At 46.8% G+C, this 15,238-nt stretch overlaps 1 protein-coding gene across 1 annotated transcript in view; it reads right to left on the bottom strand.

Moving 5' to 3' along the window:
• Positions 1 to 2,703: 2,703 nt before the first annotated feature.
• Dnaaf11 (dynein axonemal assembly factor 11) overlaps positions 2,704 to 15,238 on the bottom strand; it is an 86,184-nt gene continuing 73,649 nt past the window's right edge. Inside the window, exons 11-12 of the mRNA XM_046449262.2 lie at positions 12,309 to 12,388; positions 2,704 to 4,137 (exon numbers count right to left, since the gene is read on the bottom strand). Coding sequence (XP_046305218.1) covers positions 3,960 to 4,137; positions 12,309 to 12,388 — 258 coding nt within the window. The 3' untranslated portion in view covers positions 2,704 to 3,959. The remainder of the gene's footprint in view (positions 4,138 to 12,308; positions 12,389 to 15,238) is intronic.

Raw genomic sequence — 15,238 nt, 5'->3', positions numbered from 1 at the left:
AGACGAGACAGGGATGTGGACACGAGCCCAGACCTGAAGTGAGCCTCCAGAGGCATCAGTGTCCTGCTGGTAGAGCCTCCAGGAGCAGGGACGTGGGGTTCAGGGAGAGCACACGGTGAGAAGAAGCAGAGGAGTCATGTGGCAAGGGGCCTCTGGACACAAAGGAGTCCTTGGCAGAAAACAAACCGGGAGAGTGAGCTCTCCGTGGAGAAGCCCTCGTGCACCGAGGTGCTCCTTACACCTGCTAGGTGCTCAGACGTCTGTGCTGAGTGGGGAGGCCCCGCAGACGGGCAAGCAGAAGCTGTCCCTGTGACAAGGAAGCACAGGGACAAAGGAGAGGAAGAACAATTAAGGGGCGGACGTGTGAAGGAACAGCTCACTTTAGCTAAGGTCTGCTACAGAGCGGCAGACCCACTGGCCTGGCGAGCAGCAACAGGAGATGGGGAGCACGTTCCATCCCAATGTGTCAGGCAGGCTGTGACAGATTGCAGATGGTGACAGACACACGCTGCATGGTGCAGCCCCAGCTGTTAAGCGGAGGGCAGCCTTCCCGTGAATGAACGGCACCCTTGCGCTCAGGCCTGGAGTCTTGAGCCTGCTCAAGCCCCCACCAGTGGTCACTGTCAGTTGTCTCCTCTTGACCTTTAGAGACCACTCACATGGAGGGGGCCCCGCTGCCAGCAGGCTTGTCATGGTAGCTGGGAGCAGAATGCAGAGCTGTGAACAGCTGTGCTGGGGACAGTGGGGATGTGGTGGACAGTGACAAAGACAGGCCAGCTCAGGAAGAGCCTGGAAGAAAACAGAGGGAAGGTGCCCAGGCTGGAGCGTGTCCGGCCATCACACCTGGTGAGGTTTTCTTTTTCCTGGGCACAGGTAGGAGGACTGAAGGCCCTTCCTGTGCCTTCTGGTGCTGATGTGGGAGGCACCAGCAGAGGAGCCTTCTGGAAATAAGAAACTGAGTAACCATCAGAGGGAAAGAGGCAGGAGGGTACACAGGAAGAATCTGGAAAGAGCAGAAACCCAGATTCAAGAGTCACGGTCCCAACCTGCGCACTCTCCCCTAAGGCTGAACACTCTTCGCGGTCCTTCTCTGGCCTTCCAGACTAATTTTCCTGGCATGAATCAAGCACCAACCTGTGAGTCATCAACTTCAGGAAACATTCTTCAGAGCTGCCCTAGGGGACCCTTGAAGAGCCTCTCAGTGAATTTGGGTTACAAAGTAGGAACCCCCAAATGGAGGTGGGCCTCAGAAAAGTAACACCTCTCCCTTTGGACATCCAAGCGCATGAGCCTCCTCCAGGTCTCTCCAGCTTGGCCATTCCTTGGTCCCAAGCCTGGGCCACTGGTCTCAAGCTTGTCCTAGGTAAGCACTCCACTCCCAGCTCCCAAACCTGCTCTTGTTGCCGTTGCTTCAAAAGAAATTGCTCCCAAATTTAGAAGACTAATGTAAATCTTGCATTCTGCTGTTTGTGGGTTAGATTTTAGGAAACCTCAGCAGTTTTTTCTTGGAGTCACTTCCGTTGTAGTCAAATACAGGTCAGGATGCAGTGGTCGGAAGGCTTGACTGGCCTGGATGTGGACAATGGCTGAATGTTGGTGCTGTCAGCAGGAGCACTGCAGGGCCATTGACTGAAATCCCTGTTCCTGCAACTCTGGGCCATGCTGGTGTGGGGGCATGTTGGTTCCAGAGGGAAGAGTGCACAACAGAGAATGTGACAGCGGTCTTCTAGCTGCAAGTTCCAACGTCAGGCCCCTTTGGAGTCATGTCCAGCGAGCCAACAGGACAAGAACAACGCAGTGTACTGGCTGGGCAGCTGGGCCGTCACAGGAAATGGAAAGACTGCTGCCCACAGAGGGTGCGGGGAGCACAGGAGGAATATAGTGAGATTCAGGTGGTTCCTGGGGCATTTCTTAGTACTTACAAGTTCCAAGGTGACCCTACATGGAAACTAAGTAACACAATGTAGGTGAGATTGACAGTGGCCTAGAAACTGCAGGAATGAAGGTTGGTGGCCCCACCTGGCCAGAACGATCACCAGCTAAAGTGCTTGGGGAGAGAAAAATAACGGAGAAGGTAGAGAAAGAAGGAAACCATGCACCAGTCCCCAGCTGCAATCACGTGACCAGCTGCCCAAGGAGAGCTATGCTGATCCCCATCCCAACCCGGGGAGTGTGGCCAGGCATCCCACAGGCAGCAGCCAAACCCAGGCAAGTTTCCACGGATCTTCCTGAAGTCCCTGGACACTGTCCTCTTCAGCAGCTCAGGTTCCGCAAGCTCCGATCGTCACCTACACTAGGTATCTTCCCCCAGTTCCCCACTCACTCCCAGCTCCTCCCACACCTGTGACAACCGCATTCCTGTAACCAACCCCTCAATCCCATCACGTTCCCAGTGGTTCGGTTTTCCGTCTGATGCATTTTGGTTCTCTGATAAGTTATTAACAGAGCCTATCAGAAGCCTTTCTCTGAGAGAGAGGCCTTATCTAAAAAAGAACCCAACTGCCCTGAATGCCTTGCCCTGCTCACTCTCCTTGCATCTCTCATCACCACTTGACATGAGGTTGTTTATATACTTGGCTACAGTTTTGCCCTTGTATTAGTTGTTCTGCACTATTGTAAGCAAACACCTGAGGCATGCTGACTTTGTGAAGAAAAGAGGTTTATTTAGCTCACAGTTTGGAGGCTCAAAGTCCAGGATCAGACAACCCAGTAGTTTGGCCTCACACTGGATGGGGTCACGTGATGATAGGAACACAAGTGTGAGGAAGGTAGCCAGATAGCTAGGGGTCAGGCTCAGGGTTTTAGAACTACTTGCTCTTGTGAGAACTCACTCCAGGAGACAGTACTCCCTTCTGAGGGCAGCAGTTCCAATGACCTAAGGGCCTCCCACTAGGCCCTCCTGTTTAAAGGTCCTACTACCTTCCAATACTGCCACATGGAATCCGGCTCCCAGTGCATCAACCTTGGGAGGACACCCTCGGACTGCACCCAAGCTGCAGCACTGAGGAGTCCCACGTGAACAGCTGCACTGCTCAAGACAGACTCAGGAAGCGCCTGTTGAATGGCTGTTTGGGGGAAATCTGATTTTAGTTGTTGCTGTATTATGGCTGGAGCAATTTCCCCTGTGGTTTATGATGAATGTGTGTCCATAGTGTTCTCGACAGAGAAGAAGTAAAGACATCCAATAAGAAGGAAGTAGAGCAAGAAGGGATGATGGGGAGGAAGAAGGTGAAGAAAAAGGAAATGAGAGAAAAGTCATCAAGCAAGCAGGGGAGGAGGGGGCAGGAGGAGGAGCAGGGCTCCGCGCACGGGAGGCGCTGGACTAGGTGCCGATCTTGAGACACCCTACGGGACGAGCATCACCACCGCTGGTCCCAGATGAAGCCACTAGGCTGGGGGATGGGAGAACTTGTTGAAGGTCTTCACAGAGTGACTCGGCTGGAACCCCGATACAGGGCATCTAATGTCAGAACTCACATTCCTGCCCTGTCACGGAGCCACTGGAGAAAGCAGACATGTCAGGAGAAGAGATAGTGAAACACTGTTTAAAACTGCTTTAAAGCATTCTAATTGGGTCTAAATTACAGCTCTAACTTCTGAGCTTGGCCGGTTTGGTGAAGTACCAATCTAATAGTCAGTCCTTACACCTAGGACTATTGCATAAGCAGGTACTTGGTGACTTATTATCAATATTTTATGTAATAATCCTATCTTTTCACTTAATTTTTCACTAGACAGTCCTTTATTATAGACAAAGAATAAGTTACAGCATATTAAAGATATTCATTTTAATTTCAAACTTGCTTAAGAATACTACTGTACAAAGTAGGAGTTGAAACACAGGAGTGGCAAAATGAAAGGTAGTTCTGTGTTTACCCCATAAATGACGACCATTGACTCTCTGCCCTGAGCAAAGGGGGCGTGGCATGTCATAGCCAATGACAGTGCAGCCTGATGTCTCAAATCAGTGGAGGCACTTCAGGGTTATCTTCAAAGTATGCGTCTTCCTCACTTGGCATGACTTTGTGTTCAGATGCCAGTCTTCTGGGCCTGTGGCTTTTCTCTTGAACTATGGTAGTCACATCAGGGTAGGAATGCTTGCTAGGATCTACTTCTAGTTTCTCAGCTTGCTTGCTTCTACAACAAAAAAGGCAAAGGGAAATTAATATCACACCATTTATAATCAAGTTTTGAACAGAATCAACTTATTTTTCAGCAAACATTAGCAAGTTTCGATATCTATGTAGCACATGGATGAAAACAAGATACTGTCCTCGGCTTTGAGTAGCATAGGGCCTTGTGGAAGCACAGTTCTGGCCCATAAGAAATAAAGTGCTCAGAGGCATTGCAGAGCTGTGCTGGTGCACAGGTATCTGAAGGAGGGGTCACCTGGGAGGCTCTGCTTACCTAAGGATTTTTGATGGTTGAAGTGATAGACACCTGGCAGAGTCCCACCGCCAGGATCCAACAGGTCTCACTCCTAAATGTAGCCAGTCAGGTTGCCAGAGCTTGCTGCCTTTCACAATCCAGCCTGTCGGGCTTTAGCAGGGGCATTTGGACTGAGGTTCAGTTGCACAACAAATAGTCCACTAACCTCCTCTCCCATGAGAACCTGCTCCTGCTGTGTCCACCCAGTTCTCTCAGCAATAGCACAAATGAATCAGAACCAGGAAGAACCTGCACTACCCAGTGATTCCCAAAGTCATTGTCATAGAAGAAACTGACCTGGGTCACTTTCCTGGCAATTGTTAGTCAATAGGCCTAGAGTTGGGCCCAATGATAAGTATTTTTATAAAGTCTCCCTAGTGGTTTTTGATACTTAGCCAAATTATTTTGGAGTCACTAGCCCATTCATTTATTCATTCAACAGGTGGTATATGTTAAGCACCACTATGGCAGGTACCAGGGAATCCAGTCGTGCAGAGAGACAAGGTCCCTGGTAGTACCTCATTTTGCTCTAACACAGAATTTGCTGTAGAATCACATTACTGTCTCGTGATGGCCTGCCTTCCTGCAGACTGACACCTTTGAGCAAGGTTTTCTCTTGTTCATCTTGTACCCCTAACATACAGGTGTATTACGTAAGTACGTGCTGAGTAAGCGAAAACTGTTACTGTTCTACTGGAGGAATAATGAAATTAGGTAATAAATGCTCTCCAAACTGAAGAAAGTAACAGTCAGTCCTATGTGAGAGCTCCACACTCGTGCTCCTAGACTCAATCCACCCAGCAGAAGCCTTCTGTTGGGAAGAAGGTCAGGTTCACCTTTCACCCCTCCCCCTCATGCTCGTGCTCTGCTAAGCTCTTACGGGCATCTGAGTTTTTAATCCCTTTAAGCATATTCACAAATACATGTGGATCTGCTGAGGAAAGTACAAAGTAGTCAAAGTATATAAACTAGTGTCTTTTAAAACCTCCAATTGCACACTATACACCATTGTTCCACAGGAGAAGGGAGAAGTCACAAATGGGCTGTGCGTTCTCTGAGGAGGTGGAAGGGGTGGGATCCGAAGGTGCCCTGAAAGATGCCCAAGGATGCAGTCGAGCAGAAAAGGGGAATGGCTGCTCCACCTACGTGGCTGGAGCACGGGCAGCCCCTGGACACAGCTTCTTCCCAGATGCCTGTGCGCTGTGGAATTCAGTGACTTCTTTAACAGGTTGCTAGTCAGCCATGAATGGGTGAGCAAAGAAAAGACAGTAAAAGGGATTGAAAACCCCAAGGAGCCTCATACGACAGGTGAGCACCTGGAAGACGGGTCCTGAAATGTTACGACCTCCCCCAGTCATAGCTGCATCCCCTTAAGAAAAACCATTGTTTCAAGGTCATGTCACACACTACCGGGTGGCCTGGACCCTCCCCTATCCCTGAAACTGTGTCACAACTCCCAATCACCCTGGCAACTAAAACATCAAGACCCTAACAAATAGACTTACTGGAGGTTATTCAAAGGGTAATAAACTGATTGAAGGGGCAGGAAATTGAAGCAAAACCAGGGGGACTCAATTTTCTTAAAATTCCCAATTCTGTGACCACCACACCATCCTCTCTTGGAGGCAGTCCATGCAGTACCTTTGCTCAGTCAGAGGTCAACATGGACCTGGGTGGGACTCTCGGAGAACTACACTGGGCCCCTGCCCGCCCCCCCCATAAAACTGGGAGGGCAGGAGAGGGATGCCAGCAGCCCTGTCGTCTCTGAGAGGACCACTCTCTCCCTTGGGACTGTCCTCTTCTCCCCTTTCCTATCTCTTCTAATAAACTCAATCTTGTTATTCTGAACAACATGTCTGAAATATTTCTGGCGTGATCACAAGAATAGGGATTTGAAGAGGGAGTCTTCATGCTGCCTCCATTGTGTGGAGGTCTCTGACCTGTACAGCTATGAAACTGCTCAGAGGATTAGAGTGCCAGTAGGACTGTCCACAGTAAAGGCTGGGCTCCTGGAGTGTCAGAGGAGGAGGAGGACACTGTTGGAGATGGAATAGAGGTGATTCATGTTATATTCCTGCGAAGAACTTCTCTGCATTTTGCCCATGTTCTGAGACTTTCTATGAGGCTGAATTTACAGGTAAGGGCTAATTTATCTTGTGGAGAAAATTTCAAGGCAACATGCTATTCAGGTGGTAGCATGGATATTGCTGGCGGCTCTTTGTTAAGTTTGTTATAATCAGGAGCAGAAAGCAGAGCAGAAATTTTGAAAAACTTGCAATTTGGCCAAAAAAAATTGCATGTAAACCTGTGACTAAGGAAGACGTGGTTGTTGAAGAGATTACAGAAACGAAAGAAATGCTAAGTGCTTTTCACAAAAACAATAGGAAAGATGGCTTTGATGGCAGCTCAGGTTCCAAGTTGTAAAAGTAAAAATAGCTTTGAGAAGAGACCAAGGAGCATACTGCTTCAATAGCAAGGCCACACCGTGGTGAGCTTCTCCTTGGGCACTCAGAGGCTGCAGCCATGGTCCCAAGAGGCTTAGCTACTGCTGGAGATGGTGGCAAACTTTGGCATCAACCATGAGGTGCTGGTTCTTCAGGAATATAGAAAGCTGGAGTTGGGGATTCATGGAGGCTTCCACTGAGACTTCAAAGTAAGTGTGGGAGGCCAGGCAAAGAACAGCAGACTCAGAGCCCCTGAAGGCTGCCTCCTTAAAATTGTTCTTGTCAGGTCTTTTAGTCACAGCAGTGGAAAAGCTGACTAAACCCCCCCGCCCCATACCAGTGCTTGGGGATGCATATCTGCTGACCAGGAGCCTGTCCTGATCCTCTCGGTACAGACTGCACACACAGACTGAATATCACAGTGCACTCACAAAAGTATACAATTACTAAGAATGTGTTAATTAAAAAGGAAAGTAAAATTTAACTGATTGTCTTTTATTAAAAAAAAAGTTGAAAATTTTTAAAAAGGAATATTTATTATGTAAAAATCAAATGAAATTCTAGAGCCCCCCAAATTTTGTTGGAACACGTATACAAAGAAACTACCACAACTCATAGGCTTAAAACAATATGCATGTATTTTCTTAGTCACGTCGGTCAGAAGTCTGACATGGGTCTCCCTGGGCTAAAGTCAAGGTTCTAGGATGGCCTTCTTTGTGGAGGTTCTAGGGCTCAACTGCCTCCTGGACCAGTTCTAGAGGCTGCCCACCTTCCCCGGCTCGGGACCCCTTCCATCTTCAAAGCAGAAGTGCGCATAAAAAGTCGAGTCGGCCTCATGCTCGTCTCTCTGGCTCTGGCTCTCCTGCCTCCCCTCTTTCACTGATAAGGGACCATGTGGTTACACTGGGCCTACTGCATCCTCCAGGGCACTCTCCCTACTGTCAGGTCATCTGGTACCTTCTGCCACCTTAATTTCCCCTGGACACATAAGATTTCCTATTCGCAGGCTCTGGGTATTAGGACAGGTCCATCTTGAAGGGCCACAACTTTGCCTACCATTGCTTCCCCCCCGGGCACCTGCCCCTGGAGGTTGCTGATGAGAGGATTTGCCACTGAAGCTGCAGGATTCCTCTGCAGCATGAATGGAAAGGCTAAACTGGGTGGGCCTTGATTGCCCAGTGACTGAACCACCCACAAGACCACCCACTTCCACAGGAGATGTAATTTGGGGTAATTAAACACCTTAAATTTTAAAATCCATCTTACATATTCCGTTACCTGTAGCCACAACAACCTAACTAATGCAAGTCAGGTACAAAAGTTGGGTTGGTTGAAGGCTTCCCAGAGAACTACTATCCTGAATAGGACAACTCGTAGCAAAAATAATAATCTCAGGGCAAAGGGCACTTTGCATGAGAAGGAGAAGAAATAAGAATGGAAATAGAAAAACACAAAACCTTCTGATAATAGCAAATGAAAGCATGGATCATAAAACCACTTTTACTAACTTTCAACTATATTAGACTTAGTAATAAAATGACAAAAGTTCCCCTCAGGAACTGGCAATAAGACTAAGGTGCTGGAAATAAGTTTTCTATTTAACATTATTATGGGATCTTTTCCTATGTGATAAGGCACGAAAAATAAAAGGGAACATGATTGGGAAGAAAGAAAGGGATCATCTTTATGGGTATATAGAAAATCTAAAAGAACCCTCAGATGAATTAATGAAATAGTAAGAGAGATAAATTGTTGGATACTAAATCAAACATAAAAGTGAATTACATAGTGCTGATGACTACACAAAATTTTGACCAAAATAAGTATAATTGAATTTACACTTTCAGTGGTTAAAACAGTCAGTTTGATGTTATGTGTATTTTATCACATAACAAACAAAGCAATAAAGAAATCAAATTATGAGTCTACATACTAGCAACATGCAATAAATAAAATAAAATGTATTTATACCGGTATCAAAAATATCATACACCACCAGGTGCAGTGGTGCATGCCTATAATCCCAATGGCTTGGGATGCTGAGGCAGGAGGATTGCGAGTTCAAAACCAACCTCAGAAACAGCAAGGCACTAAGCAACTCAGTGAGACCTTGTCTCTAAATAGAATTCAAAATAGGGCTGGGGATGTAGCTTAGTGGTTGAGGGCTTGAATTCAATCCCTGGTTACCTGGCCAAAAAAAAAAAAAAAAATTCACACAACTAAAAATTAATAAAACATGGGTACCCTTATAAAAAAATTTATAAAATTTTAGAGTGACATCAAATACAAATTAGAAAAAGACAGATACTAATATTATAAAATTTTTCACCCTAAATTGATCTATACCTCCAATTCAAAATAAATCCCTGTACATGTGTATGAGAGAGTGAGTGTGCATGTGGTATGCTCTGGATGTGGTTTGTCCCCCTACCTGTCACAGGCTGGTTGGGAGTCTGGTTCCAGTGTGACTATGTGGGAGCTTAAGGAACCTAGGGGAGGACCTTAGGTGACGAGGGCATGCTGCACACAGACTGGAATGCGGGTCTTCCAGTGAGTTCTCAGGAGAAGAAATGGTCTTAACAGCCTGAATCTGAGGTCTGATTCTCTCTGGCTTCCTGTGTGGTAATGTGGTTGCTTCCTCACACATGTGCCTACCTCACAATGTGGCACAGCCAGGAGGGTTCTTGCCAGAGCAGAACCGATGCCAGCATCATGACCTTGAGTCTTTAAAACCATGAACTCAATACAGTTTGTAAGTTATCTTGCTTCAGTTTTCTCATTGTAGTAATGCAAAATAGACAATGTAATTCATGTGTGAAACTTGGCAAGTTGATTCTAAAATTTATATGGAAGTGCAAAGGGCCAAGAATAGCCAACTTGCTCTTGAAGAATAAGGGAAGAAGATGTTTCTCACCATTTACAAAGACTTATTATAAAGCTGTGGAATTTAAGGAAGTGGAACAGAGAGAACAATCAGACCAATCCACACATGAATGCTAGATCTGTGACACAGAGAGACTTTGGTGACCAATTCAGAGGGATAAATTTTAATAAGAGACAATGAGACAGGAAGGTGTCCATACTGGAAAAATTAGGAGGACATACTTTAAGCAAAAATCAGTTCCTGACCGATCATACATAAACATGAAAGGCAAAACCACAAGGCCTTACAACACAAGGAACCATCTTTCTGACCTCAAGGTAGGGCAGGACTTCTACAAGAAGACAAACAAAGCACCAATCATGAAAACGTTAAAATTTTGATTACTCTAGAATAAAGATCTTCTTGTTCACCAAAAGATGCCAAGTTGAGAGTAAGTGGGCAGCCCAAGTCTCACAGTCCTGGTCCTGCCACTCTCCAACTGCATGACCTTGGGCAAGTTCACCCTCTCTGAACCTCACTAATTATGTACTAGCATTGCTATTTTGAAGATCAAGGACAATGAGACAATGTGTAGCACCAGGTAACACAGGGTCACCACTCAATAGATACCTGCAGTTTTGGGGAGTTGCACCTCTTCCTTGGCATTAAAGTGTCATGGGACCACAAGAGTTCTCTAGAAGTCACCCTCCAGTTTTGACGAGCAGAACCCTGCCCCATGGGTCCTTTCCACCCACTGTGCCTCCACAGTAGGAAACAGGCCACTCCAGTAGGAGAGGGCCAAGGCCTCTTGCGGCCCTCTCTGCACCTGCATACAGGCTTCACGGGCAGCCGTTTGGTTAATGGCGTTGCCCAGCCAGATGTGATGGGCACAACATAGTGTGAAAAGGTGCACAAAGAAGCTGGGCGCAGTGGCACGCACCCATAATCCCAGCACCTAGGGAGGCTGAGGCAGGAGCATCACGAGTTCAAAGCCAGCCTTAGCAACAGTGAGGCACTAAGCAACTCAGTGAAGCACTAAGCAACTCAGTGAAACCCTGTCTCTAAATAAATAAAATACAAAATAGAGCCAGGGATGTGGCTCAGTGGCTGAGTGCCCCTGAGTTCAATCTCTGGTACCAAAAAAACAAAAAAGTGCAACAAGATTGTGCAACGTTTAGGGAGCCCCACAAACAACCAACCTTCACAGAGATGTTTTATGTATGGTTATGAGGGAAGCACTTCTCAGTAATGAAAATGAAAAGGAAAGACTCTGCAAATATTCAACTATATACAACTGTGCTAAGATACCTCCAATCCTCAAGTGTAATTACGGTAATGATAGTTTTCCTGGGGTCTGAAAACCAGCTCCAAACTGTTTGCAATGATTTGGCTTCCCATCCCTGTGATTCCTCACAAATTAGATTCAGACTCTTTATATGTGTCAAGGGTGCTGGGGGTTAATTGCCACTGTGAATATTCATAATAGCCATGATACCCTGGAATCTTGTATCTGCAATGGAAATCACTAAGTTGGGAAATATGAGTGATTCCCGTGGTTAAAAACAGCAACCCACTTTTCAGTAGGAATTCAATTCCATACCTGTCGTTCAAATAAATCCCATGTTTAAAAATCTCTACAACAGTTCAATTTCAACAGTTGTCTTTGAATATACAAGTGTCTAATTTATTATGCAAAACATAAATATAGCTCTTGTTCAGGTATTTTTATGATGGTAATTCTAGCATATACATTTGTGTCACAAAGATAGTTTGCCTCGGTTCAAAATAGATTTTACCATCTGGATGGGAAGAGTCTGAAAATCACAAGAATAGGAGAGCTGGAAGAGCAGGGACCTCATTCTAAAGGAGAACTGAGAAACGGGAGAGCCTTGCGTGAAATGCTTTGCAGGCTGCCATGTTCTAGGGAGGTTGGCATTGCTCTCGAGTGTTCCGGGAGGCAGAGCCAGGATCCCCGCTTAGGAATCGAAGGGAGGCAGAGAGGCTTTCTAACTTTGGGGAACACTAAGGATGTAGAATATTCTCAAGAGAGAGGGAGAGTCCAGCTGGGAGATGAATTGAAGCAAAGGCCAAAGATGACCTACAGTGGGGAGATGGACAGGAGGGCCGTCACAGGGACTGTATACCACGCAGTCCTCAGAGTCATGAAGTCTCAGGTGACAAGTGGATCATAAAAGAGAGGCAGTGGGAGCAGCAGTACAAGCAGGGGTCCCGAGAGTTGTCTCAGTAGGTCATGGCTGCATGACCTCCAGGGTGCTCGTGATTTCTGTCTCCCTCAGCTTCCCCTGTGTACAGCAAAGGTAAACCTGTGAGTTAAATGTGTTGATGTGGGGAGAGCACCCAGAAAAGTGCCTGGCCCCAAGCTTGTGTCCAGTCAATGCCAGCAGTCATGGGTTTTTAGGGTTCCCAAGCCCGACAAATCCAGAGTGTAAGGACTTGGGGACAAACATGAACATTCATGGTATAAATTGTTTTTAAACTTTAAATAATTGTATCACCTTAGGAGCTGCATTTTAACTAACGAATGACAATGAAGAATGCTGGGGAAGTGGTACCTTTCCTTGGTTTGCTCTCTGGGGCTGTTCGAGGTGGCTTTCACAGGCTTGGATGTTCGTCCTCTGATTACTCCTTCTACCTAAAATAAAAGCACAACACGTAACAAGTGGTGAGTTACTCCCTGGTTTACCTTCAAAAATATATACTATATTTATTTTTTAAAAAAGATGCTAAAAGCTTCTCATTCTTTTTTACATATCCCACATTAAAGCCTTTATACGAAGTCTAGAGAAGATCACATCACAAATTGGATCTGTTCACCACAGCCACACAGCCACAAGCTAGCCGACTATTGCCAAAGCCAAGAATGGGATTTGGTGAATTAGCTTAATAAACATTATCTGGGAGCCAACAGCATGCACCACTTGAGAGTCTTGGGGACACTGATGTACCTAGATGCTGCCCACACAGTGCCCCCAGGGAAGAGTGCTGCAGCGTGGGAAGCCCCTTAACAGGAAGCTGGACTCCCCATCGTCCTGGCTCCCTGGACCTGGTCTCTGGTAAAATGATGAGGGAATTTCTGTGGTCTCAAAGGTCCCTTCTGAGTCTAAACATTTCTGTACTTCAACTGCTTTTTTTAAACTAAATTAGTTCAGTGCTAAGCACCTGGAGCCCTCAATAGTAAAAGTCATTGATTCCATTCAGCTAACACCCCACCCACATTACTCAGAACCAGGCTGCTCCCCAAGAAACTCATCAGATAGCCGAGTGGGGACGGGGAGAGAATCTGCTAGCACTTACAGACTCCAGCGACATGCTAGGCACACGCCTCCAACACTGGGTACACTACGTGTCTTATTCACACACACACACACAGCCCTGCTGATCTCCCAGCAACACTCCTAAAAGATCTTCTATCTCAAGGGCAGACAGAAGAAATTTTAAAACCTCTTCTCATGTTGCTTGGATCCAGCAACCAAGATAAGGGCTTCTTCCTTGTCCAAGGAGAATGACCTGATTCCTCTTTGTAAGGGAAGGACTCACTCACTGGCCATACCTCCCTGACACGTGAAGGCGGAGGCCACCTGCCATCCTTTCTCTGCTCTGCCTGTCTTGGAGTAGCACACAGTTGTGGTCTAGGTCCATGCCACTGGCTAAGGGAGAGCACCAGGCTGGACTTGAAGGACCTCTCACCACCCCGCTCCATCTGCTGCCTGAGGCATGCTGGACTCAGCAGTCTGCCTGTGGGTGGGAGTGGTTAGCCCTGGTCTAACCTCAACCCCAAGCCTATCTTAGCTGGGCTCTACATCAAATTAACACCCAGGATAATTTGCTTCTCATTTGAAGGACTTTTGGTTTTGCTCCTCTGGTCAGTGCCCCAGTAAGCTTAGCCCATGGCTCGTCATGTATATGCTTCAATAAATGAATGGACGAGAAAACCAAGGAATGAATCATGGTCTGGGGACTGCAGCACAAACTTGTGGACTGAGGGCTCCTGTGGATACCCGCTCTGGATGGCATCCTTCTCCTGTGTCCGCCCCCCACCCCAGGTGGGGCAAGAGCCAGACTTTTACGGAGTGCAGTTGTATAGTCTCTAACATGTTGTATAAAAAGGCAACATGTGCGTGTGTGTGTGTGATTTAGTTCAGCTCCCTTACCCAGGAGACCACGGATGTGTGTCTCTCTCTCCAAAGGCCGTGCCGAAGGGAAGATCTGCTTGAGCTCCACCTTTCAATCTAGGCCTTGAACACCCAACAGGGGATGAACAAAGTCCACAGCTTCACAGAGGGTTTGTGTGATGGCCAGGGACAGCCCGCTGAGACCCCCAGGAAGAAAAAGTAATGGGTACTACCAGGGGCGAGGATTTCAAGCCTGGGAGAGCTTTGGGAAGCACTATAAGAGTCCCAGTCTGCATGACAGACACTCGTAGGAGACTGGTGTGGGGGAATCAGTGACTCAAGCCACCAGAGCAATGTGCACTGAACTCTTACCGAAGGTGACACACGGGAAGGCCACCCCACCGAGCAGGGTTTTATTATCAAACACGAGTGGCTTGGGAGTCGGCTAATTCTAAAATGTTTCATTTGCTCTACTTCACAATATAGCAAAGTACATACACACACTGTCATAATTTTTATCATTTTCCATTTTGGGGGAGGGGTGTTAATGTGGCGGGGTATATATATCGACACTATTTTAATATAAAAACAACTAATTATCTTCCGTATCTTTAACGAGTGGAATGGATACAAATACTTCCTCATCTCCTGACCCATCCTTAAGAGAATGGAAATGCTTTTCAGTTGCTATAGATGCCACTTATGGTTCACTGAACCATATTAATAACATTTGTGAATGAAAATGAAAACAGAATTAAGGAGAAAGACCAGAGGGCGAGTCCCCTCAGTTTCAGGGGAGGAGAGTGTGGCCCCTGGGGATGAACAGCTGGGGCAGGCACCTGCTGGCAGCCTCAGGGAGGCACACCTCCTCTGAGCATCGGGGTCACATGCCGCATGGGACAGCAGAGAATCTGACAAAACTTTTTGCTATTCTTTTTTATTCCGATATTTCCCAATATCCCAATACTTCTGATCAAGATGTCCTGTGCCGTGCAACTCAACAACAGTCACTGGTGGCTGCTGAGCCTCTGAAATGTGAGAAACTCAAGTTACGGTTTTGTGAAATTTTAATGAATTTTCACTTGTATTTACCTAGCCAGAGAGACACATGCTTAGAGTGAGCCCCAGACCTACGTGTGCTGGCCGCCGTCTGATGGACTCTCTGTATCTCCTTCAGGCCTGAAGTACAATATCTGTGTCTCCCCCTCACTCATCTGTGGAGGGACCACAGAGTCTTTTCAGTTCCGGAACTTCTGCTCCTCCTTCCTTGACACACCTGGACCTGGAACTCCCATGTGAGAGTGAGAACCTGAAGCCTACTGGAGCCTCTCTGAGGGAGGTGGGAGAATCGCACACTCCCTTTAGCACAC

This window comes from Marmota monax, unplaced genomic scaffold, assembly GCF_021218885.2.
Source record: "Marmota monax isolate L192 unplaced genomic scaffold, Marmota_monax_Labrador192_F-V1.1 WCK01_AAM20220418_F8-fsc00073, whole genome shotgun sequence".
Classification (NCBI taxonomy): Eukaryota; Metazoa; Chordata; class Mammalia; order Rodentia; family Sciuridae; genus Marmota; species Marmota monax.
The sequence above is the reverse complement of the archived record's forward strand: the minus strand, read 5'-3'. Positions and strand labels throughout refer to the sequence as shown.